The sequence below is a fragment of the Bos indicus genome, chromosome 11 (genome assembly GCF_029378745.1).
Source record: "Bos indicus isolate NIAB-ARS_2022 breed Sahiwal x Tharparkar chromosome 11, NIAB-ARS_B.indTharparkar_mat_pri_1.0, whole genome shotgun sequence".
Taxonomy (NCBI): Eukaryota; Metazoa; Chordata; class Mammalia; order Artiodactyla; family Bovidae; genus Bos; species Bos indicus.
This window is the reverse complement of record NC_091770.1, coordinates 61,796,087-61,821,132: the sequence shown is the minus strand read 5'-3', so window position 1 is coordinate 61,821,132 and position 25,046 is coordinate 61,796,087. Positions and strand designations below refer to the sequence as shown.

General features: G+C 39.6%; 1 protein-coding gene across 1 annotated transcript; it reads right to left on the bottom strand.

Moving 5' to 3' along the window:
• Positions 1–921: 921 nt before the first annotated feature.
• On the bottom strand, positions 922–25,014 carry MDH1 (malate dehydrogenase 1). Its single transcript, XM_070798867.1, has 9 exons — positions 24,876–25,014; positions 19,963–20,061; positions 18,938–19,034; positions 15,958–16,133; positions 13,564–13,686; positions 3,065–3,241; positions 2,495–2,608; positions 1,834–1,923; positions 922–1,260 (listed from the first exon to the last, which is right to left on the bottom strand). The coding sequence occupies exons 1-9, from the start codon at positions 24,876–24,878 to the stop codon at positions 1,135–1,137; spliced, it is 1,005 nt and encodes a 334-aa protein (XP_070654968.1). The 5' UTR covers positions 24,879–25,014; the 3' UTR covers positions 922–1,134.
• Between the last annotated feature and the right edge of the window lie 32 nt (positions 25,015–25,046).

Below are 25,046 nucleotides of genomic sequence, written 5' to 3'. Positions count from 1 at the left end.
ATACATCTAATTAATAGCAATTCTAAAAGCTTTTTTACTTACTTGCTTTCTTTTCTACATATGAAATGAGATAAATAACAAACCCAGTCATGTATTTGGGCACCCATGAAGAGCACTGTAGTAAGCCCTGAGAGATGTATGATATTGAGTATCTTTTATGTACAGAGTTAACAACAAAGATGAAATGATAGTTGTTTCCTGTCCTCAAGAATTTTGGAAAAAGAAAAGGCTAGTTTTTTCGAAAAGGAGTATGTTTCTAGTAATAAGCTTAGATTGAGCATATTTTTGCTAGTATAAAGTTCTGTGCCATTTACCAGTTATGAAGTGTAAATGAATCCTTGTCTGCTATAGAATACCTCAAGGGACAGCTTATGATCTTTCTTTTCTGTCATGAAAATGATTGTTCCACCCTTACCAATGGCATTAAACTTAACAGAATATTACCTGCATTCTATTTAACAGCTAATGTTACCTGCAGTCTATTTAACAGCTAATGTTAAAACCAAATTATCCACAAAGCATAAATTAAGATTTAAAAAAATATGTTTAACTGCCTAATGTAGGTAATGTTTAAAATTATATTCTGGGGACTTCCCTGGTGGTCTAGTGGTTGAGGCTCTGTGCTTGCACTGCAGGGGGTACTGGTTCACTCCCTGGGAGGGGAAATGAGATCCCATACATGGTGTGGCCAAAAAGAAAAGACTGACTTAAAATTATATTCCAAAACAGATTGGTTATGAGGTGGGATTTTCCTATTCTATTTAAATATGAGAGAATTGTGCTTTACTTTGTAACATTTTCTATCTTTACACCCTTTTTAAAAAAAAAAAAAAAATCATAACTCTCTTAGGCAAGCTGGGAAACATGCACATTTGTTTTCTGAATAGAAACAAAATATCTAGAATTAGAGTCCAAGTCATCTTCACTTGAATATATATTTATTTTAGAATGCGACACTAACAGCATGATGATAAACTGTCACAAACTTGTACCAAGAAGCACACAATCTTTAAAGTGTGTTGTTTTTCACAAGTAATTTAAATATGGCATTATTATTATTTTGTACTAGAGTCAAAGACGACATTTAGATTCTTCAGCTTTGGGGCATTTAGTAACATCGAAATGATTGTCTAGTCAGGCAGAGGCAAGAAATTCAAATGCAGTTTCTTTCTCTTCTGCCAGTTCCTTTGCAGTAAGATCCATCTTCTCACGTGAGAAGTCATTAATAGGGAGACCTTCAACAACTTTCCAGGTCTTATCCTGTTTGAAAATAAATGCAAATTAAGAGATTTATGATTAAACCAGAAGTTGTTCCAGCAAGCAACAACTTAGTTTGAACTTAATTTAGAGGAGTATGTTTTAAAATGTGAATCTAAAGAAGCAAATCAAAATCCAGATCTTAATTAACAGATAATTCTGATAAAAACTCAACATCTGATTTTGAAACTGACTAAATCTAGAAAAAACATCTTTAAATGAGGTTTTAATTAGCAAATATAAAAAACTATTGACTTCAATATAGTTGTAATACAGAGCGACAATACTGAGAACCGTTGTTTCATTTAGAAGTAAGAGAATATTTATAGATACCCAATATGAGAGCCATAGTAACAAAAAGTGTCTAGTTGGGAGAGTTGAAACTTGCTTTCCAGATTAATTTCAATCTTTTAGTGACCTGAAGTTGTGCTTCACATGATTTTAAAGCTGAGAAAAATGTCTAATTTAGTAAAGGAACAACTTTCTAGACTAAAATATACCACTGTTAATAAAAACACACAACTGGTTTTCCATTAGGGGACAGAGGGTTAAAAAAAATAACCCACAATACCTTACCTTGATTGTAACGGGGAACGAGTAAAGCAGATCATCAGGAATACCATAGGAGTTGCCATCGGAGATAATGCCCATGGACACAAACTCTCCCTGAAAAGAAGTAACAGTCAGTGTTTTATATTCACATGGTGATAAAGAATTCCTTTTCATAACCAAAGGACACATAAACTAACAAAATTATACCAGGTGATAGGTTCTTATTGATACTCTGTGCATAAGTTCATTACTGTATCAAGAATCATCATCAGGTACTTAGACAAAAGGGCAACTTCCATGGTTGCTATCTCAGTCCACTCTTCCAATCTATGTGTGAAGTAAGCCAGAGAAACATAACCCTCATTTTATAAACATGGAAGCTGGTGGCCCAATATAGGTTTTAAGAAGAAAAATAAAGCCACCTCTTACTATGTTAGGTGCTTTCCACATTTCATCTCATTGACCTTATAACCCTGTGAGTTAAATGCCATGTAAGAGATGACAAAACTGCTCAGAGGCTAAGCAACTTTCCCAAGGTTCCTCACCTAGTCAGTAGCTAAGCTGGGATATGAACCTAACTGGCCTGACTGCAAGGCCACATGTCTTTTTGTTTGTTTGATTTTTTACATTATAGCAGCAGAGGAAAAAATAAAAGAGTGGCCTGTGGAAGTCACTGAGTCCTCACCTCTGGGGTTCCAAACCAGATGTCTCTGACGTGGTCACAGATGGCCTTTGCAGCCGACATTGCACTGGACAGTTTTCGTGCCTTGATGACGGCAGCACCGCGCTGCTGCACAGTCTGGGTGGGCAGGCAGAGATAGCAGGGTTATTCCTGGGGTGAAAGGCTGAAACTACAGCTTACTGTGTCCCCTCCAAAATCACACAACTACCCCGTGGTGGCCTTATTAATCTCTTTCACTTAAAGCACCAGTCTTTCTGAAAAGGGACAACTAAAGACCCACACAGAAAGCTGACCACACTTTATATGAAGAAATGGATCTCTATAAGATAGCTGGATGACTGGAAGGTATTTAATTTTTTCCCACTTTATCAATCTTGACAGCCACACAATAGATCAGATTGGATTATGACTGCTTCAGTATGACTCCCAAAGAATATACACACTCATCAAAGGCCTGCTGTCTTTGGGTTTCCTCCTGCCACCCACTGGGGGGGAGACTCAGGTCAGTAATGTGTGTCTCTCTCAAGAGTTCTTGATGCTTGGCTGTGAAGAGATCTCCTGGATTTTTCTCACCGTGATGAATTCTCCCTTGAGCCAGCTGTCATCTTTCAGAGCTTCGTAAACACCAACTTCCTTTCCTTGCAGTTTCACTTTGGCATGGTTGACATCTGGATACTGAGTTGAGGAATGGTTTCCCCAGATGATGACATTCTTTACATCATCAGAAGTCACTCCAAGTTTAAGAGCAATCTAGTTCAACAAAAAACAAATACGTTACTTAGACAAATTTTTTTGTTTTAAATTTCAAATTGTGATCTATTTGACAAATGTACTTAAGATAAAAACCTCTGAAACTTTAAGAGAACACAAGACTTATATTGATTTGTAAAAAAACAACAACAAAACAAACAAAAACCCCCTCCCCCCAAAGATTTTACTGTTTGGTAAGTTTCCCAAAAGAACTTAATAGTAGAGAAAGTATCTAAATACCTGATTGGTCAGAAACGCTTAGGTGACATCTCCAAGTATTAACAACAAAACAAAGGCCATATTTATGTATTCAAGCAATATTAAACTTTCGTGTTTTATATTTGATTAAGCTACTACACAAATAAGTCATCCATAAACTGGAAGATGATCCTTACTTTTAAGCATTCTACTTCAATACTGTACCCTATAATGTTTAAGGCTCTTCCTCTTTACTACCAGGAATTCACTCTTAGTAGTAAAGATGCTGTGAAGGTTGTTGAAATGACAAGAATGCATTTAGAATATTACACATAAACTTGGTTGATAAAGCAGTGGCAAGGTTTGAGAGATTTACTTACAGTTTTGAAATCAGTTCTACTCAGGGTAAAATGCTATCACACAGCATTGTATGCTATACAGAAATTTTTTGCAAAAGGAAGATTTCATTGTTATCTTATTTTAAGAAACTGCCACAGTCACCCGAACCGTTAGCAACCACCACGCTGATCAATCAGCAGCCATCAACATGAAGGCAAGACCCCTCAACCAGCAAAAATATTATGACCTGCTGAAGGCTCAGATGATGGTTAGCTTTTTTTTTTTAGCAACAAGGCCTTTTTTGAATTAAGATATGTATATATTGTATGTATATATTTTTTAGACATAATGTTTTTGCATACTTAACACACTACATACAAATAAAACTTATATGTACTAGGAAGCCAAACAATTAATTGGCTGGCTTTATTCCTATATTTTACTTAGAAAGTGAAAGCGCTCAGTCATGTCCAACTCTTTGCGACCCCATAGACTATACAGTCCATGGAATTCTCCAGGCCAGAATACTGGAGTGGGTAGCTGTTCCCTTCTCCACGGGATCTTTCCAACCCAGGGATTGAACCCAGGTGTCCCACATTGATCCACCCAGGTGGATTCTTTATCAGCTGAGCCACCTGGGAAGCCCAAGAATACTGGAGTGGGTAGCCTATCTCTTCTCCAGCAGACTTCCTGCCCCCAGGAATCAAACCAGGGTCTCCTGCATTGCAAGGCGATTCTTTACCAGCTGAGCTACTGTCCTCAAGCAGCATTGTTATATAATCCTTGAAAGTGAGTGAAGTCACTCAGTCGTGTCAGACTCTTTGCGACCCTATAGACTGTAGCCTACCAGGCTCATCCGTCCATGGGATTTTCCAGGCAAGAGTACCGGAGTGGGTTGTCATTTCCTTCTCCAGGGGATCTTCCCGACCCAAGGATCAAACAAGGGTCTGCCACAGTGCAGGCAGACACTTTACCCTCTGCACCACCAGGGAAGTCCTCAGGAAGCTGAGCTTCTAGGGAATTCTAATACTTGCTTTCCTGTAATTTCTTTCTAATTAGATAGCAGAATTTATAAGGATTTTAAAAGAGAAAGGTTTTAGGAAAAAATTTAAAAGCTGATGTGTTAGGGTTACATTGTGATTTTTCTTTCCTTTACGTTGCAATAAGAACGAGAGGGGAAAAAAATAGTTGTGCCAGAATCCACAGCTTTTGCATACACAGATAATAGCAGCACCGCATCAAAGCTCTGGTTGTGTGTTCACCATATAGCAAAGAGAATACAGCCTGATATTTTAGCCCCAAACTCGAAACAACTCAAAAGTCCTTCAAGAATGGTTAAACAAAGCATGGCTGTTAGCATAACTGACACCATCTTGGGCCCTTATAGTTTCTCCTATCCTTTAAAACTGACCTGAGAAGTCAATCACATCTAGGGCTTTGTAGTTTATATTATACGGTTTAATAAACATTAGGATCAGGTAGCCAGCTTCTCTGCTCTGCTGGTCTCTAATGATGAAAACCTCCCTTGACATTCCTGGCATCCATGATACCAGTTATCCGTTCATAAATCTTAATTCAGAAATGTCCTGTTTCAAAGCACCTATACTCATACCCAAGGGTAACTACTAAATTGTCCCTGTGGCTCCTCTGTGGTATGGTGTGCAGCTGCAAATGTTTCTGGGTCATTGTATCCCTGATCCCAATCCCACCCTGTGAGTAAGTTACCCTATAATAAACTGATTCATTGGTTATATGGAGCTGCCTGCCTTGTTTTTTGGTCTCAAGATGCCTTCTCAGTTTGGTGGGCACTTTTCATTCCTTCTGTCTTCTAACACAAACTGTAGTACATTCATATAATTAAATACATAAATGGAGTAACAATAAAAAGGAATGAACTACGGATACACGTAACAACTTGAATGGCTATTAAAAGCATTAAACTGAATCAAAAAAGGTTACTTACTGCAGGATTCTATTTTTAAAACATTCTTAAAATGACAAAAGCATAGAGTTGGAGAACAGATAAATGGTTGTCAGAGTTTAGGAAATGAGAGGGACTGTGTAACAATAAAAAGGCAACAGGAATAGGAGTTCTTTGTGGGTGATGGTACAGTTTGTGGTTATAGCAATCTAATATATAATTGGATGACATAGGACCATTCATAAAGACATAAAAACTGTAGAAATCTGAGTAAACCTATTTAACAGTGTTGTGTGTAGTTTAGTCGGTTTCCTAGTTTTGATAATGCTCTATGTTATGTTAAATGTCATCACTGGGGGAGGAGGGTGGTGGGTACATGGGGTTCTCTGTACTATTTCTGCAACTTCTTCTAAGTCTAATTATTCCAAAATAAAAAGTAAAAAAATGACAGCCAACCAACCAAAATGGTAAAAATGAAAAAAGCCATTACCTAAAATGTTTGCAATGCCTTGACTCATCTTCATGCTAATTTATTCAGTTAAGGAAGAAGCAAGTTGTGCTTACTTTCACTGACCCTTATAAGTTGAGACTTATTTTTTGAGTCCTAAAATAGATTTTAAAAATAACTTAAAATTTTGTTTTTGACATTTAAAATCACTTCTGATCTAATCCCTACTTTATTTAGAGTTCTGCAAAAATTAGGACTATTAACTACCATATCAGTCTTCACAAGTTAGTTGGGTGGTTGGTTTCTGGGGTACCAGGCTACTGATCTGCTTAGTGGTTGGGGCAGAGTGATGTGCTATGCAATGAGTACCATTTTCTGTGTGTGCCATGGCCTGAAGGGACTTGCAAAGAACTATTCTTACTTATATTTAGCTGGCATCATTGAGAAAAAGGAAAATTATACTGGGACAAGTGAGCCAAGATGTATATTATCAAGAATTTAGAAATCCTAACTCTGCTGAATGTCAACTCCAAAGTACAGTGAGGACAAATTGCCTGCAGGCCTCTCCTTCCTACAGGAGGCTCTCCTGACTTCCTGTGTCCTGTTTGCCCATTTCCTCTTGTTATTCAGATCTCTTGAGCTAATCGGCTTCTCTCTGGATAGCAAAGGCCAGTACTTTGCACCCAGCATGTGATTTCTGAATATCAGGCATGTCAGAGCTAAACTACCATATACCAGGATAAGCAGCTCCTTGCTCCTTCAGACATTTTCATGCCTGTCACACAGACCTGTTGAACAGCTTTTGATTCATTCTCCAGCTCTAGTTAAATTTCTTTAACTAGTATTTAGTTCTGTGATACTACCTAACCAGTTTCATTGACAAATTACCTTGCCAGCCAGCAGACAACATACGTAGCTCTGGTTTGCAAATACACAGGGGAATTTTGCAGGTGATAAACAGTCACTAGGCAGCGAGGCACTCTGATTTCTAAAATAAATTATGTAAGACTAGAATTCTTGCCTGGAAAATCCTATGGACGGAGGAGCCTGGTAGGCTGCAGTCCATGGGGTCGCTAAGAGTTGGACACGACTGAGCGACTTCACTTTCACGCATTAGAGAAGGAAATGGCAACCCACTCCAGTGTTCTTGCCTGGAGAATCCCAGGGACGGGGAAGCCTGGTAGGCTGCTGTCTATAGGGTCGCACAGAGTCGGACACGACTGAAGCGACTTAGCAGCAGCAGCAGCAGCATGATTCATGCAGGGAGAAGGCAATGGCAACCCACTCCGGTACTCTTGCCTGGAAATCCCAGGGACGGAGGAGCCTGATGGGCTGCAGTCCATGGGGTTGCTAAGAGTGGGACACGACTGCGTGACTTTACTTTCACTTTTCCTTTCATGCACTGGGGAAGGAAATGGCAACCCACTCTAGTGTTCTTGCCTGGAGAATCCCAGGGCTGGGGGAGCCTGGTGGGCTGCTGTCTATGGGGTCGCACAGAGTTGGACACGACCGAAGCAACTGAGCAGCAGCAACAGTATTCATTCATGTTAAGAAAAATTAATCTTTGGGTCTGTTACTTTTCTCACTGGATTAACAGCCTCTGCAGGAGCAAGAAACAGCTCCTTCAAAAACTTCCTAACAGCTGTCACTGTGCCAGACCAGCATGCTGAAACATGGGCCAAAGTTTGTGGCTTTCTTCCCTCTTTCCTCACTCAGACTTTCACCCCGCAAGGAAAACTGTTGCAGGCACTGGGACAAAGCATCCTTCTGCTGTGCATCTGAAAGCAGTTTTCCAATGCCTGCCTCCACTAAGGCCTCAGGTCAAACAGCACAGGTGGAAATTTGTTGGTGTTGTCATCATTCTACTGTCTTCTCCCTGTTGCAACGCAGTGAATCACCATCTGGTAATCCAAAGTCCACAGATGCAACACCTGTGGTACCACCTTTTCTTTCATAACTGCTCTGGGTGTGCATGTGAAGTTGCTTCAGTCATGTCTGACTTTTTGTGATCCGCTGGACTGTGGCCCATCAGGCTCTTCTGCCCGTGGGATTCTCCAGGCAAGAATACTGGAGTGACTTGCCATGCCCTCCTCCAGAGATATTCCTGACCCAGGGATCGAAACCTTGTCTCTTTCATGTCCTGCATTGGCAGGTGGGTTCTTTACCACTAGCACCCGCTGGGAAGCCCCATAACTGCTCTACAGTACCCCAATCTCCAGCCTCCAGTCATTCAAACCAACTCCCAGTTCTTCCCAGCCACTGAATGCTGGCTAAATAATAAGATAAAAGACCCAGCCCACAGCCCAAAGCCTCTCAGGAAATATTTGTAATTTTAGCTTGTTATCCAAATACTTTCTAAATTGAGATATTTCTGAAGTGTGACTTCTCAAAATTTAGTTATATATCTCTTCATCATCATCATCAGTAATAATTACAGTAGCCAACCTTTACTGAGTTTTTACTATGTGACAGGCATCAAGATAAGGTCTTAACATAGATCTTATCTCATTTAGTGCATGTTAACTACCATCTGAGATAGATAACAATTATTATCCCATTTTACAGCTTGAATACACTTTCTCAGGGTCACAGAGCTAGTGAATGGACTTAAGTCACTTGATCGCATTCCCAGGTGAAGCTACTGGTAAAGAACCTCCCTGCCAATACAGGAGATGTTAAGAGACACGGGTTTGATCCCTGGATCAGGAAGATCCCCTGGAGAAGGGGATGGCAATCCACTCCAGTATTCTTGCCTAGAGAATCCCATGGTCAGAGGAGCTTGATGGGCTACAGTCCACAGGGTCCCAAAGAGTCAGACAGAACTGAAGTGACTTAGCATGCATGCACCATACCATTATGTAAGAACACATGAGGGTGTGGAGTTAGGCAGACCCTTTTACTGACTAGCTGTGTGACTTTGAGCAGGTCCCCTGACCTTTTTAGGCTTCAGAATTCTTATCTGTTTAACAGGAGATAGTAACATATCTCATATGGTTACTATAAGAAATAAATGACAAATTAAATGTAAAACATTCAGTTTAGTGTAGAAACTAAAACCCAGAGCTGAAAGACTATCAGCTCTCAGTTTAAAGCAGTGGTTTGTTAGCCAGACAGTAATAAGGAAGGTATGCGGTTAAACCAGAGTTTGTCATATTTTGCAGAAGCAGAATCCTTAAGAGAAATTGTAACATGCACTGGACAAGCTTGAGTTAAGAACTAGACTGTGAATTTCAGAAAGCTTCTGTTCTAAGGAGACTGGGAGAAAGGTGAACTAAGGCCTCCTAGGTCTTCATGTGGAAACAAAGAATAGATCTCAGTAATTAATGATTTCAAAAAGAACAAAGAATGCAAGAACAAAAAACTGTTATTAGGCAAGAGAAGTAACCATAGCAAACGTAACAAATCAGTTGTAAAGACTCCTTGTTCTGTCCTGTTTCAAAGGTAAAGATCAACCAAAAGCACATTCTTGAGCTGTTTTGTAGCATCCAAAACCCCTTAAGCACTCAAGTCACCAGATTAACTGGAGCCTAAGGAATGAGACTTTGCTGACCCTTGTGATTTCACTCAATAGGTACCTGGATTTTGTCAACCTAGAGTGAACTTTGCCTCATTTTAATGCTAAAACCTCTACCCCAAGGACTGCCATTTTTCAACATGCAAGTCATGTATGTTTGAGCGTGCTGTACTATGCAAGTGGATCTAGAACCCCAGCTTTACATGGAAGATTATACTCACTCATGAATAAGCATATTGTTGTTGTTTAGTGGCTAAATCCTGTCCTACTCTTTGTGACCCCCCATGGCCTGTAGCCCATCAGACTTTCCCGTCCTTCACTATCTCTCAGAGTTTGCTCAAACTCTTGTCCATTGAGTAAGTGATGCTATCCATCTCATACTCTATCGCCCCCTTCTCCTGTCCTCAATCTTTCCCAGCATCAGGGTCTTTTCCAATGAGTTGGCTATTCACATTAGGTGGCCAAAGTATTGGAGCTGCAGCTTCAGCATCAGTCTTTCCGGTGAATATTCAGGGTTGATTTCCTTTAGGATTGACTGGTTTGATCTCCTTGCAGTCCAAGGAACTCTCAGGTCTTCTCCAGCACCACAATTCAGAAGCATTAATTCTCCAGTGCTCAGCTTTCTTTATGTTCTAACTCTCGGATCCGTACAAGACTACTGGAAAAACCATAGCCTTTACTATACAGACCTTTGTGGGCAAAGTGTTGTCTCTACTTTTTAACACACTGTCAAGATTTGTCACAGCTTTTCCTCCCAGGAGCAAGTGTCTTTTAATTTCCTGGCTGTAGTCACTGTCCACAGTGATTTTAGAGCCCAAGAAAATAAAATCTGCCACTATTTCCACTTTTTCTGCATCTGTTTGCCATGAAGTGATAGGGCCAGATGCCAAGATCTTAGTTTTTTGAATGTTTTAAGTCAGCTTTTCCACTCTCCTTTCACCCTCATCAAGAGGCTCTTTAATTCCTCTTCCTTTCTGCCATAAGGGTGGTGTAACCTGAATATCTGAGGTTATTGATATCTTTCCCTGAAATCTTGATTCCAGCTTGTGCTTCATGCAGCCCAGCATTTCACATGATGCATTTTTACTCTGCATATAAATAAGCAGGGTGACAATATACAGCCTTGATGTGCCCAATTTGGAATAGTCCATGGTTCCATGTCAGGTTGTAACTGTTGCTTCTTGACCTGCATATAGGTTTTGCAGGAGGAAGGTAAGGTGGTCTGGTATTCCCATCTCTTTCAGAATTTTCCACAGTTTGTGGTGATCCACACAGTCAAAGGCTTTAGCGTAGTCAATGAAGCAGAAGTAGATGTTCTTCTGGAATACTCTAGCTTTCTCTATGATACAACAGATGCTGGCAATTTGACCTCTGGTTCCTCTGTCTTTTCAAAATCCAGCAAGTACATCTGGAAGTTCTTGGTTCACATACTGTTGAAGCCTAGTTTGAAGGATTTTGAGCATTACTCTGCTAGCATGTGAAATGAATGCAACTGTGCGGTAGTTTGAACATTCTTGGCATTACCTTTCTTTGGGGTTGGAATGAAAACTGACCTTTTCCAGTCCTGTGGCCACTGCTGAGATTTCCAAATTTGCTGGCATATTGAGTGCAGCACTTTCACAGCATCATTTTTTAGGATTTGAAATAGCTCAGCTGAAATTCCATCACCTCCACTAGCTCTGCCCATAGTGATGCTTCCTAAGGCCTACTTGACTTCACACTCCAGGATGTCTGGCACTAGGGGAGTGATCATACCATCATGGTTATCTGGGTCATTAAGATTGTTTTTGTACAGTTCTTCTGTGTATTCTTGCCACCTCTTCTTAATATCTTCTGTTTCTGTTAGGTCCATACCATTTCTGTCCTTTATTATGCCCATCTTTGCATGAAATATTCCCTTGGTATCTCTAATTTTCTTGAAGAGATCTCTAGTCTTTCCCATTCTGTTGTTTTCCCTCTATTTCTTTGCCTTGCTGACTTAAAATAGGCTTTCTTATCTCTCCTTGATATTCTCTGGAATTCTGCATTCAGATGGGTATATCTTTCTTTTTCTCCTCTGCCTTAAGCTTCTCTTTCATTCTCAGCTATTTGTAAGGCTTCCTCAGACAGCCATTTTTCCTTTTTGCATTTCTTTTTCTTGGGGATGGTCTTGATCACCACCTCCTACACAATGTTAGGAACCTCCATCCATAGTTTTTCAGGCATTCTGTTCATCAGATCTAATTCCATGAATCTATTAGTCTCTTCCACTGTATAATCGTAAGGGATTTGATTTAGGTCATACCTGAATGGCCTAGTGGTTTTCCCTACATTCTTCAGTTTAAGTCTGAATTTGGCAATAAGGAGTTCATGATCTGAGCCATAGTTAGCTCCCAGTCTTGCTTTTGCTGACTGTATAGAGCTTTTCCATCTTTGGCTACAAAGAATATAATCATCTTATTGTGGTATTGACTATCTGGTGATGTCTATGTGTAGTTGTCTCTTATGCTGTTGAAAGAGGGTGCTTGCTATGACCAGCACATTCTCCTGGAAAACTCTGTCAGCCTTTGCCCTGCTTCACATTTTATACTCCAAGGCCAAATTTGCCTGTTACTCTTGGTATCTTCTAGACTTCTTACTTTTGCATTCCAGTTCCCTACGATGAAAAGGACATCTTGTTTTGGTTTTAGTTCTAGAAGGTCTTGTAGGTCTTCACAGTACCATTCAACTTCAGCTTCTGTAGCATTAGTGACTGGGGCATAGACTTGGATTACTGTGATACTGAATGGTTTGCCTTGGAAACGAACCAAGATCATCCTGTTGTTTTTGAGATTGCGCCCAAGTACTGCATTTTGGACTCTTGACTATGAGGGCTACTCCATTTCTTCTAAGGGATTCTTGCCCACTATTAGTTATAGTTCACTGATAACTAAAATGTCGATGTTCACTCCTGCCATCTTGTTTGACCACTTCCAATTTACCTTGATTCATGGACCATCAGAGGGCAGATAGAATGAAAACCACAATCACAGAAAACTAACCAAGCAGATTACATGGACCACAACCTTGCCTAACTCAATGAAACTATGAGCCAGGGCGTGTAGGGCCACCCAAGATGGACAGGTCATGGTAGAGACTTCTGACAAAATATGATTCACTGGAGAAGGCAGTGGCAAACCACTCAGCATTCTTGCCTTGAGAACCCTATGAACAGTATGAAAAGCAAAAAGAAAAAAATATGATACTGAAAGATGAACTCCTGCCTCCAGCTGTACCCCCTGCCACCCAGGCGTTAGGTGTCCAATATGCTACTGGAGAAGAGTGGAGAAATAGCTCCAGAAGGAATGAAGAGGCTGAGCCACAGTGGAAATAATGCCCAGTTGTGGATGCATCTGGTAAAGTCTGATGCTATAAAGAACACTATTGCATAGGAACATGGAATGTTAGGTCCATGAATCAAGGTAAATTGGAAGTAGAATATGAGAAGGCTATAAAAATGAAAATGAAATTAAATATAAAATTTAAATCAATTTGCTTGCTTATCTGAGTGAAAAAAGCAGAACCACATGAAACACACAAAACTCAAACCTTTGTTTTTATAATTTCCTATGTACCTGACAAAAATAATTGTGTACCATTATGTGAATTATCTACACTAATGACTAATTTTTAACCACTGTACTAAGAGGACATTAGCAGTGACATGTGATTAAAGTAAGGAAATGGAATATAATGGTGAAAATTAAGTACAAAGTTCAGCTGCCCGAAGAGATTAGATTTAAAGATGTCCTAATAAACTGGAATAGCTACCTACTAAAACAAAACAAGAAAAAAAGTACAAACTAAGATTCAGTTACTTTAAAAGTGAGAAAAAAGGTTTAAAGTTGAACATTTATTAAGATTTGAAAATGCATCTTTCTTACCTGAGCTTTAGCTCGGTTGTGATCCAAACGAGTCAAGCAACTGAAGTTCTCCTTGGGGATGGATGGTGCCGACTTGGAGGCAGTCAGGCAGTTGGTATTGGCTGGATTTCCCACCACAATAACCTAGGATGTACAGGAGGCACAGCAGAGCTTCAGACCGTACACTGATTTAAGTAAACCAACTTATCAATAGGATATGACTGATGTAACATGCGGCCTTTTAATCAAGTCTGTGTGAGCTAAATATGTATAGTTATTACCCCAGTTTCTAGATTCTAGGAGGTTTCTATCCTTCTTTCTAATATGTTTTTTTCCTCTTGTTAGAATTCGATGTGACTCCTGAAAACATTTACTAAAACCACCATTATAATATACAAGTCATTGTGTTTTCCGTTAAAATAGAGATAGCATTTATTTTCTTGCCATAAAAAACTAGTAACCAAAAGCTCTAACTTAGGGTTCGAGTCAATCATAAAAATTTCCCATCTCATAAAAGTAGCCCAAGAAAGAAATTCTTCTTTAAGGAGTTTACTTTAGGGCAGTGATTTGCCCTTATGAGTGAAAAGTGTTTCTCATTCTTGCCTAATCCTAAGAATTAACTGGGATAGTTGCCAAAATACCAGGTCCCACCCCTTTATACTCGTTGAATCTATCTTTAGGAGAAAGCACTTCAGGCTTTTTTTCTTTTTGAAAGGGGGATACAGTGAATTACAATATAGCATAGCAAAACGAATACATGAATTTTTTTTACAAGTCTTAAAAAGCTTTAATAAAATGATTTTAAAAACTTACTGTAAAATTATATCAAACTTACAGAAAGCTATAAGCATCTTACAAAGACTAACTCCCACATCCCCTCTACCTAGATTCTCCAATTTGCCCCATCTCTTTCACTTCTGTGCGTGCGTGCGCGCATGCATACATACACACACACACACACACACACACACACACACACACACACACACGGCCCTTAGTCTTTTTTGCGTCTGTTTGTGAGCAAGCTGCAGATCTGATACTCCAATATCCCTAGCTACTCCAGTGTAGGTGTGTACTTCCCCCTAGAAAGACACTTTTGGCTGAGATGCAATTAATCTGCAAGTAGCACAATAACTCCAAGCAGCCTTGTAATTTTTTTACTAAGAGACCTGGGGACTTCTCCATTTATTTCTATTATTTTCTGTTAATGATTACAGAAAATAAAAGTTAACTACTTGAAATAAAGTCTGCACAGAGCAGAAATTCAGGTGTCTATGAAGTATTATAATATAACATTATAAATGGCAACATTAGAAAATCTTGTAAAATTTTCTTTTAGCTTTCTTTGAATTCAGGATTGGGAGAAAGAAGTGTATTAAAATCAGTAAATCCTCTAACCAGCAAAACTTTTTGCCGTGACAGTTAATTAAGTTCTAGGTAGGTAGGTAGTAGTGTTAGTCATTTAGTCGTGTCCAACTGTTTGGGATCCCATAGACAGTAGCCCACCAGGCTCCTCTATCCATGGGATTCTCCAGGCAAGAATACTGGAGTGGATTGCCATTCTCTTCTCCATAAGATCTCCCTGACCCAGAGATTGAACCCGGGACTCCCGTGTTGCAGGCAGATTCTTTACTGTTTGAGCTACAGGGAAGACCTTCAGGTGTCGCTGGTGGTTCAGCTGGTAAAGAATCTGCCTGCAATATGGGAGACCTGGGTTCAATCCCTGGGTTGGGAAGATCCTCTGGAGAAGGGAACAGCTACCCACTCTAGCATTCTGGCTGGAGAATTCCATGAACTGTATAGCCCATGGGGTCACAGAGTCTGACACGACTGAGTAACTTTCAGTCCCTTAAGTTCTAGGTAACCGATACTTAATTGGTAAAAGGAGGCTTTCTGTAACAGTAAGATAAATTTAAAACCAAATAGGTTGAACACCCAGAAGTCATAACTGACTCAACTCCTCAAGAGACAAGTATATCAAAATTCCTCTGGATTGAGAAAATCTGAGCACTCAGAAGCCACCACTTCCTGTCACTGAGAACAAACACAGCTTACAGCCATCTTCCTTCACAACCACACACAAATCCAAATGTCTGAATAAAAAGTCCTGTACAGCTAAAAGAGCACCAGAAGGTTCTGTGCCTTTTCTACAGGTTTAGAAACTAATATTAAATCTCCATGTCATAGTCACAGGCAAAATATTTTTGAGCCCCTCAGAATATAGATTTCTACACTATATGAACAAAGTCCAGAAAGGGAGGACTAATCGAGCAAAACCCTAAACCTGTATTTACTGACCATTGCACAGAACTGGGGAAAAAAAGAAAGCAAATTATCTCATTTTTACTTAAATGCTGAAAGTAGAAGTTTCAAATGCTGATAATGAAAAACCGTGTAAAATATTCTGTTGGTCACCTTAACTGACTTCTTGGCATATTTGTCCAAGGCTGCACCCTGGCATTTGAAGATTTTCACATTTGCTTTGAGTAAATCTTTCCTCTCCATGCCATCCCTTCTTGGCATGGAGCCCACAAGAATGGCCACATCCAGGTCTTTGAAGGCAATCTCTTCTTTATCTGTTGCGATGACATCTGTGAACATGGCAATAAATATGCAGAGCTACTTAAACACGGAAGTCTGAGGTTTTTTCATACTGAATCTACCCAGTAACTCTTCCATTTTGCAGCAAATGTTTACTTTTACAAATCACAGTGATCAAAGTTTAAAGGGCCTAAGAAAAGAAAGGCAATATATTAATTCAACAACCATAACATAAGCATAAATGTCAATACATTTATTTTGCTTATCTTAATTTCAAAACTCTGTAGCTTTCATCTTTTATTATGATGCAAGGTATAATATTGGAGAAGGCAATGGCACCCCACTCCAGTACTCTTGCCTGGAAAGTCCCATGGACGGAGGAGCCTGGAGGGCTGCAGTCCATGGGGGTCGCTGAGGGTCGGACACGACTTCACTTTCACTTTTCACTTTCATGCATTGGAGAAGGAAATGGCAACCCACTCCGGTGTTCTTGCCTAGAGAACCCTAGGGATGGGGCATCCTGGTGGGCTGCCACCTATGGGGTCGCACAGGGTCAGACACGACTGAAGTGACTCAGCAGCAGCAAGGTATAATATACTTTTCAAAGCAACATTAATTATTCACATTAATTACCACTGATAACACAAAAGAGAAGCTAACTCACCTAACCTTTAAGTTACAATTACTTTAAGTTTTAAGCTATTACCCAAATTAAAATCATGCTTCTTGAGGACTTTTTTTCTGTAAGGAGTAACATTGAAAGATTTATTTTGTCACAATTAATTTTAACATTTTATGTGCCGTGTTGTGCTTAGTTGCTCAGTTGTGTCCAACTCTTTGTGGCCCATGGACTGTAGCCCGCCAGGCTCCTCTGTTCATGGGCATTCTCCAGGCAAGAATACTGAAGGGGTTCCCATGCTCTCCTCCAGGGGATCTTCCCAACCCAGGTATTGAACCCAGGTCTCCCACATTGCAGGGATATTTAAGCCACCAGGGAAACCCAAACATTTTATAGGTGAAGACAATGAAATTTAAAGAGATTAATTAGCTACATGTCAAAGAGGAGTGGGACTGTCATTCAAGTCCAGACTGGTTCAGAGTTCAACCACTATGCTGCAGTCCAACAAAATATATGCCACTTAATATTTTTTGATTAAAGAACATACAGTTGACCCTTGAACAACATAGGTTTGAACTGTGCATGTCCAGCTTATATGTGGATTTTTTTTTCCCATAGTAAATACTACAGTATGGTACAGTCTGAGGTTGGGTGGACCCGCAGATACAGAGGAAGTGTAAACAGAGGGCCAACTATAAATTGTACTTGAATTTTCCACTGCTGGGAAGATTGGCACCCCTAAGCCCTGAGTTGTTAAAGCATCAGCTGTATATCATGGATCTCTTTTGCTGACTGTATTAAAAAGGCCATGACCAACGCTATAGACTGGATGTATTCCCATAAAATTATATGTTGAAACCTAATTCCCAGTGTGATGGTATTAGGAAGTAGGGCCTTTGGGAAAAGATTAGGTCATGGGCGGAGAAGCCCTCACGAATAAGATTAGTGCCTTATAAAGGAGGCTCAGAGAGCTCCCTCACCCCTTTTGCCATGTGACGACACAGTGAGATGTCTGTCTATAAAGCAGGAATTGGGCTCTCACCAGACATCCAAGCTATTGGCTTTTTGATTACTGACTTCCCAACCTCCAGAACCATTAGAAATAATTTGTTGTTTATAAACCTATAAACTCTACGGCATTTTTGTTATAGCAGCCCCAAAATAATAAGACAATCAGAATATAGTGCTGTCACTGATAAATGTTTAGATCAGAAACTTGTGTCAATCAGGCTGCTGCTGCTGCTGTTGCTAAGTCTCTTCAGTCATGTCCGACTCTGTGCGACCCCACAGACGGCAGCCCACTAGGCTCTGCCGCCCCTGGGATTCTCCAGGCAAGAACACTGGAGTGGGTTGCCATTTCCTTCTCCAATGCATGAAAGTGAAAAGTGAAAGTGAAGTCGCTCAGCCGTGTCCGACTCTAGCGACCCCATGAACTGCAGCCTCCCAGGCTCCTCCGTCCATGGGATTTTCCAGGCAAGAGTACTGGAGTGGGGTGCCATTGCCTTCTCTGCAATCAGGCTGCTGTAAGTCCCGAAATAAATATACGTAACAGCACCAGTTGGAGAAAAAAAAATAATCCATCTTCTTCCCAGTCATGCAGCCTTATCTACTGAACCTTTATATTCATAGCTGACCAAGGTCAAGCTGACTGTAACCTGGGTACACAAGAGGCAGCAGAGGGAACTCAGCAGAGAAGGGAATAAAAAGAAAAAAGCAACATAGGAAGCTGATTTGGAAACAGTGGGTGAGGAAAAAGAACAGCTTGGACAGGGTAATGCATTCTCTTATATAACTTTGCAATCAAATGACTCAGGTGGCAGAGCAGCCCTTCCAGTGATTGTTTATTGAACAGACACATGAATTCTGAGCATGGTTTCTCTTGGGAGTCTATATATTTTTGATTTGTGCAAGTTCTTTGAGAGTATTATTCTTACCCTCCCTTTCCCAAAAAAGATAATAATGAAGGTAGAGCTGAAGAAAAACATTCAAATTATTGACCTAATATTTTAAAGAATCTTTCAATCAAATTTAAGACTTCTGTCTTGACATTTGTTAATTATTTATTTATTCATTCTTGGTATATATACATCTTACCAAGTTGTAGTAGTGCAAAAATAAAAAAACTTTTAATGAAATAATTTCTAATTGAAAGGCCAGTTAATAAAGCTCTAAAATCCACTGTTTTAAAGATATAAAATACTATAAAATCCCTTTCTCCTCCACTCCCCAGCTCACCTTTCAGGAGGGGAAGGGCACAGTCTTGCAGCTCCATCAGGACACCATCCAGGACACCCATCATTGGAGTGATATCCAACAGCACGAGAATGATAGGCTGCCAGATAAACAGCAAGGACAGCATCTGTCAGTGTTGGTTATGTCATTTAGTCACGGAAAAAGTCCTTTTGCAGAGTTTTTGCTAATTGGTGTGTATGTTTGTGTAATTCCCATTAATTAATCATAATTATTTTAAGAAGTCAGGTGTCTTAACAGCAGGCTACTCTACGAAAAAGGAATACTATAAAACCAGCAATAGTTTGCTAACAGACACATTATGAGGAATCACCTTTACTGAATTTTAAAGGAGTACATGGAAGAAATACCAAATTGAAGTGACATGCCACACCATGCTTTTGTTGTTGATGGCTGTGTATCCAATTTTAGTTCATAGAAAGCTAAGCACAGTATCTTGCATGAAGGAAGAACTTGATATCCATGGGTAAGGACAATGGATAGATGATTATCATAGAAAAGGATTTTAGTATACATTAATCAGACCTGCTAGAGTAGAGGGAAGTAGTTTCTTTCTCCAGGGGATCTTCCCGACCCAGGGATGGAACCTAGGTCTCCTCCACTGAAGGCAGATTCTTTACTGACTGAGCTACCAGGGAATAGAGGGTACCTGCTTCAAACTTGGAAACTGATTTGCCTCTTTAACTCTTCTGGGTCTGAAGACCATTTATGAACAAGAAAGTGCTTATTCAGCAACTTTCTCTCCCATAGGAGTCTCCATAAGTTACTGTCATTATGACATTTGTTGGCAGCACCAAGTCAACTTAACAGTACATGGAATAGTTATAATTTGCAAAGTGTTTTCAGTGCCAAGAGGGGTACATGGAACCTGCCAGATTCCATTTATAGCTGTGTGTCTTGGACATTTATTGGAATTATTCATTCCTTTAAAAATTTATTTGCAAGTAAATAGAAGGTTTTATTGAAAATGTTCTTACTTTTACTTAGGATTTATTGACACTTGCCCCTACCTGGTCTTTACCGAAGACAGATCCATTTCCAATACTGTATAGCAGCGAATATGCAATTTGACCAGCTGCTCCAGTCACAAGGACTCGGATTGGTTCAGACTGTAATGAAAGAGACCCATTAACATCTTATTAAAAAAAGGCTACTCTACCCTAAAGAAGTTCAATATTTTCTCTACAGTAAGACAACCACATACACTAAAAGCTAATGTAAAATTTTAAAGACCATTCGCATCTGGCTTAGTATAAGATATTCGTTCCAGACTTGTCCCAGTAAATACAGCATGCACAAAGCAACCGAGTGACTTCTGGGACATGTGTCCTTTAGCACATATATGTGGTGTTAGTTAACTCTCCCTGCTATCTTCGATTTACTTACAAAATCTTATCCATCTCTTCTGGATATTTTACCACTAAAAATAGTCCTAACAATTTTGATGTGCATTATATGATGATATGAACCCCAGCGGCTACTAGAACCTTACAAATCCTCTTATGCAAATCCTCCACACCCTTCTGTTCACAAGAACCCTTCACACCAGGAAGAGGAACAGAGGTTAAAACTTTCCATTTACAAAGAACCAGAAAGTTTATTAATCATGATTCAAGTCCTTGGGGGAAGAAAAATGAGTCTATATTTTTTATTTAAGAAGAAAAAAAGAAAAAAAAAGAATTAAAACACATTTTATCTGGATTATAATCTGGATTGTAATAAATTTTAGCATTAAGTAACAAACAACAGTAGCAATGGGTAGTCACAGCTGACAACCTGATACCAAGGGAAAATTAATATTAAAGGGGAGGGAGAGGAAAAAGTACAAAGAACATATAATAGAAGGAAGTCATAGACCTTGGATAAAATCTGAACATATGGCTGAAAAGTATATATATCTAGTTCAAAGTGATGACCCTGAGTTATTAGAAATAAGTTAAATTAACCTCAGAGAATTAAAGGAGAGAAATATTTCTATTAAAAAGAGTTGAACAAAAATCCCTGGAAACTTAAATGGGTACATTTAGATGGAAAAATTCAGTCAAGGGAATTGTTCTTTTCTAGGACAATGCTGGGTAAATGTACTTCCTCTCTGTAAGTGGTAAATGTGTCACCTCATTTGTTACCCACATGAGAGAAGTGGCTGAACTGACTGGAGATAGAAGCATTAGGTTTCTTTATATTAAGAATTCCCTCTTCAAGAGGGGTCAGCTCTTAGCAGTTTGGTATCTACAGAAGTCAGACGGGGGGGAAAAAAACCTCTCAGGACAGTGTCAGGCAGAGAAATTAATCTGAACACTGCAGACTATGTATGTGTTTCCTCCTCAGAGATACCCAGAGTGAATGGAGAAAAAGGGAAAAAACTATGGTGTTTCTTCCTGACCTTCTGGGTCTCTTCCCTATACTTTTCACCAACTTCCCCCATGCTTTCATATCTAAATAAACAAAATATGATAACTCCTCAAATAATCCAGTTTAAAACAATACATATTTATGTTCCCAATAGGCTTTAGGTTTATAAAGAACACTATGTGTTATTCTATATATTTATTTTCTATCACACGGCCTTTACACGTTTTAAATTCTGTCATTTCCCTCTCTTTCCTTGAAGTATAGTACATGATAGTAGAAATGACTGCGTCTCCCTCTTTAGAATGCAAGCTCTTTAAGGATAGGGGCTTTGTCTATTTTATTTACTGTTGTATCCCAGCTGCCTAGAACAATGCCTGGCATGTAGTTAGAGCTCATCAAACATTTGCTGAAGGAGTAGGTGGATCTTGTAAAATTACTACCAAAAGCTTTGGAATGTGAAAGAACTGTTTGGAAGCAAACCCAATATGCTTTAAAGAATTATTTTATATATTTGCGCTGAGAAGATTGAAAATAGTGACAATAGTTCCAGGTATGGTTAGCAAAATTATTTAGCTCAGTAGTTCTAATCAGGGTTTTATTACGTACCTCGTACATAATACATGCCAGAGAATCCATTAGTGAACCATATGTAAGAAACAAGAAGATTAGGCAATTTTTTAAAAGAGGAGGCTAGAGATGCAGTAGAGTGATGAAGAGATGGCTGCTAGAGCCAGACTTTCTGGTTCAAATCTCGATTCCTCAACTCAGCTGTGTGTCCTTAGGCAAGTTACTGTATTGTTTCTCTAAGGTTAAGATAGAGTTAATAGCTACCTAAAAAGGCACTAAGGATTGAGACAGTTAACACACAAAGTAATAAGACTAGTATGTGGCAAGCACTCTAATAATAGGTCTCTGTCACCAGAGATTTTCCCTCTAAGGACTCTTGTAGCTTATGTCTATTTTCTACTACACTGTGGAACTCCTGTGAGAATAGTCTGCCTTTGACTCAAATTTGCACTCCCATATAGCATTCAAAAAGGATATGTTGAATGAAGGAAAGCAAGGATTAAGAGAAATATGAACACATGCTACTTCAATGAAAGCAACCTAGGATAAGAAATGAGGGTAAAGTGACTACTACTATGACGTATAAAACTTAATCTCCCAGAAAGCAGGTAGATGGTTAGAATAATGCAGTCAATTTTAGGCATTAATTTTAGCTACTAAAAAAAAAAAAAAAAAAAAGGTTTCCAAGTATCACAGGCAACTAATAAATAGCCATTAATCCTATCTCAGCAGTTTCCTTCCTGTGTATCACTGAGCAAATTATTTTCACAGGTAGGTAATTCCATCTCATTACAAGTAGTGTGAAGCCTAGTGTCTGAGTCTCTGATGATGAAACAGAAAAGCATGCGCAGTATTTGGTTCTGCCTGCTCTTTGCATCATTGCAGTTGAAAAGCAGGAGGGTGGGAGATGCCCACTGACTTTTCACAATGTTACAGTGCGAAGAGAGGTTACTATTCTTTGCTTAGATATCTGGGCAGTCTGCCAACATTCAAAGAAGGAATGTCTTTGCTCTTAGCAGGGTATTAATGACCTTCCTGCAGATGAGGGCTCTGTCCTGCGCATGTGTTCAAGTCTTTCATTTGTAAAGTTTGAATTTAAGTGTTCCTTCTGTTATTCTACGGAGAGATCCATATATTCCATTTTTACTTTCTTATTTATACATATTTCTGTAATATAAGACACATAAACAGTATTCAGATTCTTTCACAGTTTATTCTTGCTGTCATTCCCAATGGATACAAGGAAAGGATCCCCTCCTTTAAAAAAAAAACAGAAACACAAAAACTTGATTTTTATCAGCTTACACAAGATGGGTCTTTACTAACGCAGTGATTGTTTACACACCCTCCTGAGAAGGCAAGGCGATTGAGTCATCTGAGAATTTGCTATCAAGTTTCAGCAAACTGACAGGAGGATTCTTCCTCATGGACATTATTTGGTGTTCCAGTGACCTTCCAGGGGTCAGGGCTGCCTTGAGCTACCATGCAGAAAAACAAAGAAAGAATGGGGGCCCAGGATCTTTGTTTGACCTTGGGAAGATCATTTGACCTAACCATATTTTTGAAGATTAGAGGAAATAATTTCCAAATTCCCTTCCAATTCTAGACATATAATATTCTCATTGTAAAACTGTCAAGTAATATAAATGCTGATATATGAACTTGCATCTTCATCCAGAACTTCAGCAACTAAAAATAAAATTTCAGAATGACTTACCTGTGTAAATGACAAAATATGGTAAAATGGAAAGAGTGTGAGATCCTTGGAGGCAAACCTGTGTGACCTTGAGAAAATCACATTTGCTTTGGGTTTCAGTAAACTCAATTTTAAGATGGTCAAGATGTTTTATAAAAGGTTCCATCCAGTTTTAAAATTATGAAGTCTGAGGTTCTCTGATAATAAGTACCTCTGCTTTCTTGCTAAGGTTATTAGGTCAGAAACCACTGAATCCATCGTTCAAATGACTAATTATGTTATCTGGCAAAATAAGTAGGGAACCTAGGTTTATCACTGAAAATTGGACGCTGTTGCCACTGGCTCCTTTTCAAAGGTGGAAGGAGTTATCCCCTTGCCCTTAAAACATGTCTTTTCAGGTTCTGGAAATGTTCCAATTCCTTCAAATATTTCCCCATTCATTTTAGTATTTTGAAATAATGGAGAAAAACCATTCTCAACTATAAACACGAGTACTGAAGCAATTTCTCTCAGGTTGGTAATCAAATGTCACCTTCAACCATGCTGATTATTCATACGTCAGCGTTCCCTCACCCCCACCCTCTTCCTTTCAACAAAGATATGGAAATCTTGGTGTCCAGATCTTCATGACAAGATGGTTACATTGTGTAACATTTAAAAGTGCTGGTTCTAGAATTCTTAACATACAGATTAGTAAAAAACACCGGCACAAATTATCTGTCTAGGGGCGCCGTCACTGTAACATGTACTGGCACAGAAGGAGATCAATGAACAGGTTTTAAATCACATTTCGTGAAATTAGACATGGCGGAAACACTTCTCCCGAAAAGGCAGGTTGTAATCCCGAGCATCTGGTAAGCACTACCTTTGCATCGAGGGCCTTCTGCTTTCAAAAGCTTTGTGACAAAAGCCCTTAAAAACACTGTGGGCTTAAGAGGAGAAAAGAGGTTAAGGTCCAACACTCCACATTTCAAACCTTATCGGCCTTATCAATCCCCCAGAGAGTGCTTGGGAGAAATCCCCCAGCTTCGTATTTTGTACCCCCAACATGCAGAAAGGCTGAGATCTCGCCTCTCCAAGGACAGTGATTTCTCTAAAGTCCTTCTGAGAACCTCAGCTGGAAATAAACTCTTTGCCAACAACTAACTAGGTCACTGCGACAGTCTCCAGAAGATGAATCGAGACTTTCCAAAGGGCGCGAAGGACAATTCCTTGGACAGCCTTCCGCCAACAGTCCTTCAAGAGCAAGACACGCCACAGAGGGGCACGAAGGCCGTAGATGAGCAGCATGCAGGGGCCCACACTCACCATGATTGGGAAGGGCGCGGACACTTTCTGCACTTGCCGAATCAGCCTCAGACAGTCGGGTCACCTCTATCGTGGAACCGACTCGGAAAAGGCGAGCGGTGTTAGAAAAGAAAAAACTCGGCTCCCGACCGCGGGGCCCTCTGGGAACTGTAGTTTAAGCTGCCCTGATTC

Bases quoted from the DNA above. Each gene is read 5' to 3' on its own strand.
- MDH1 (XM_070798867.1), bottom strand. The intron at 16,134-18,937 runs GTGAGCTGGGGA...CCATGTTCACAG, and splicing joins TGCCCTTCCCCTCCTGAAAG to ATGTCATCGCAACAGATAAA. The intron at 1,924-2,494 runs GTGAGGACTCAG...ACTTCTTTTCAG, and splicing joins TCTGGTTTGGAACCCCAGAG to GGAGAGTTTGTGTCCATGGG.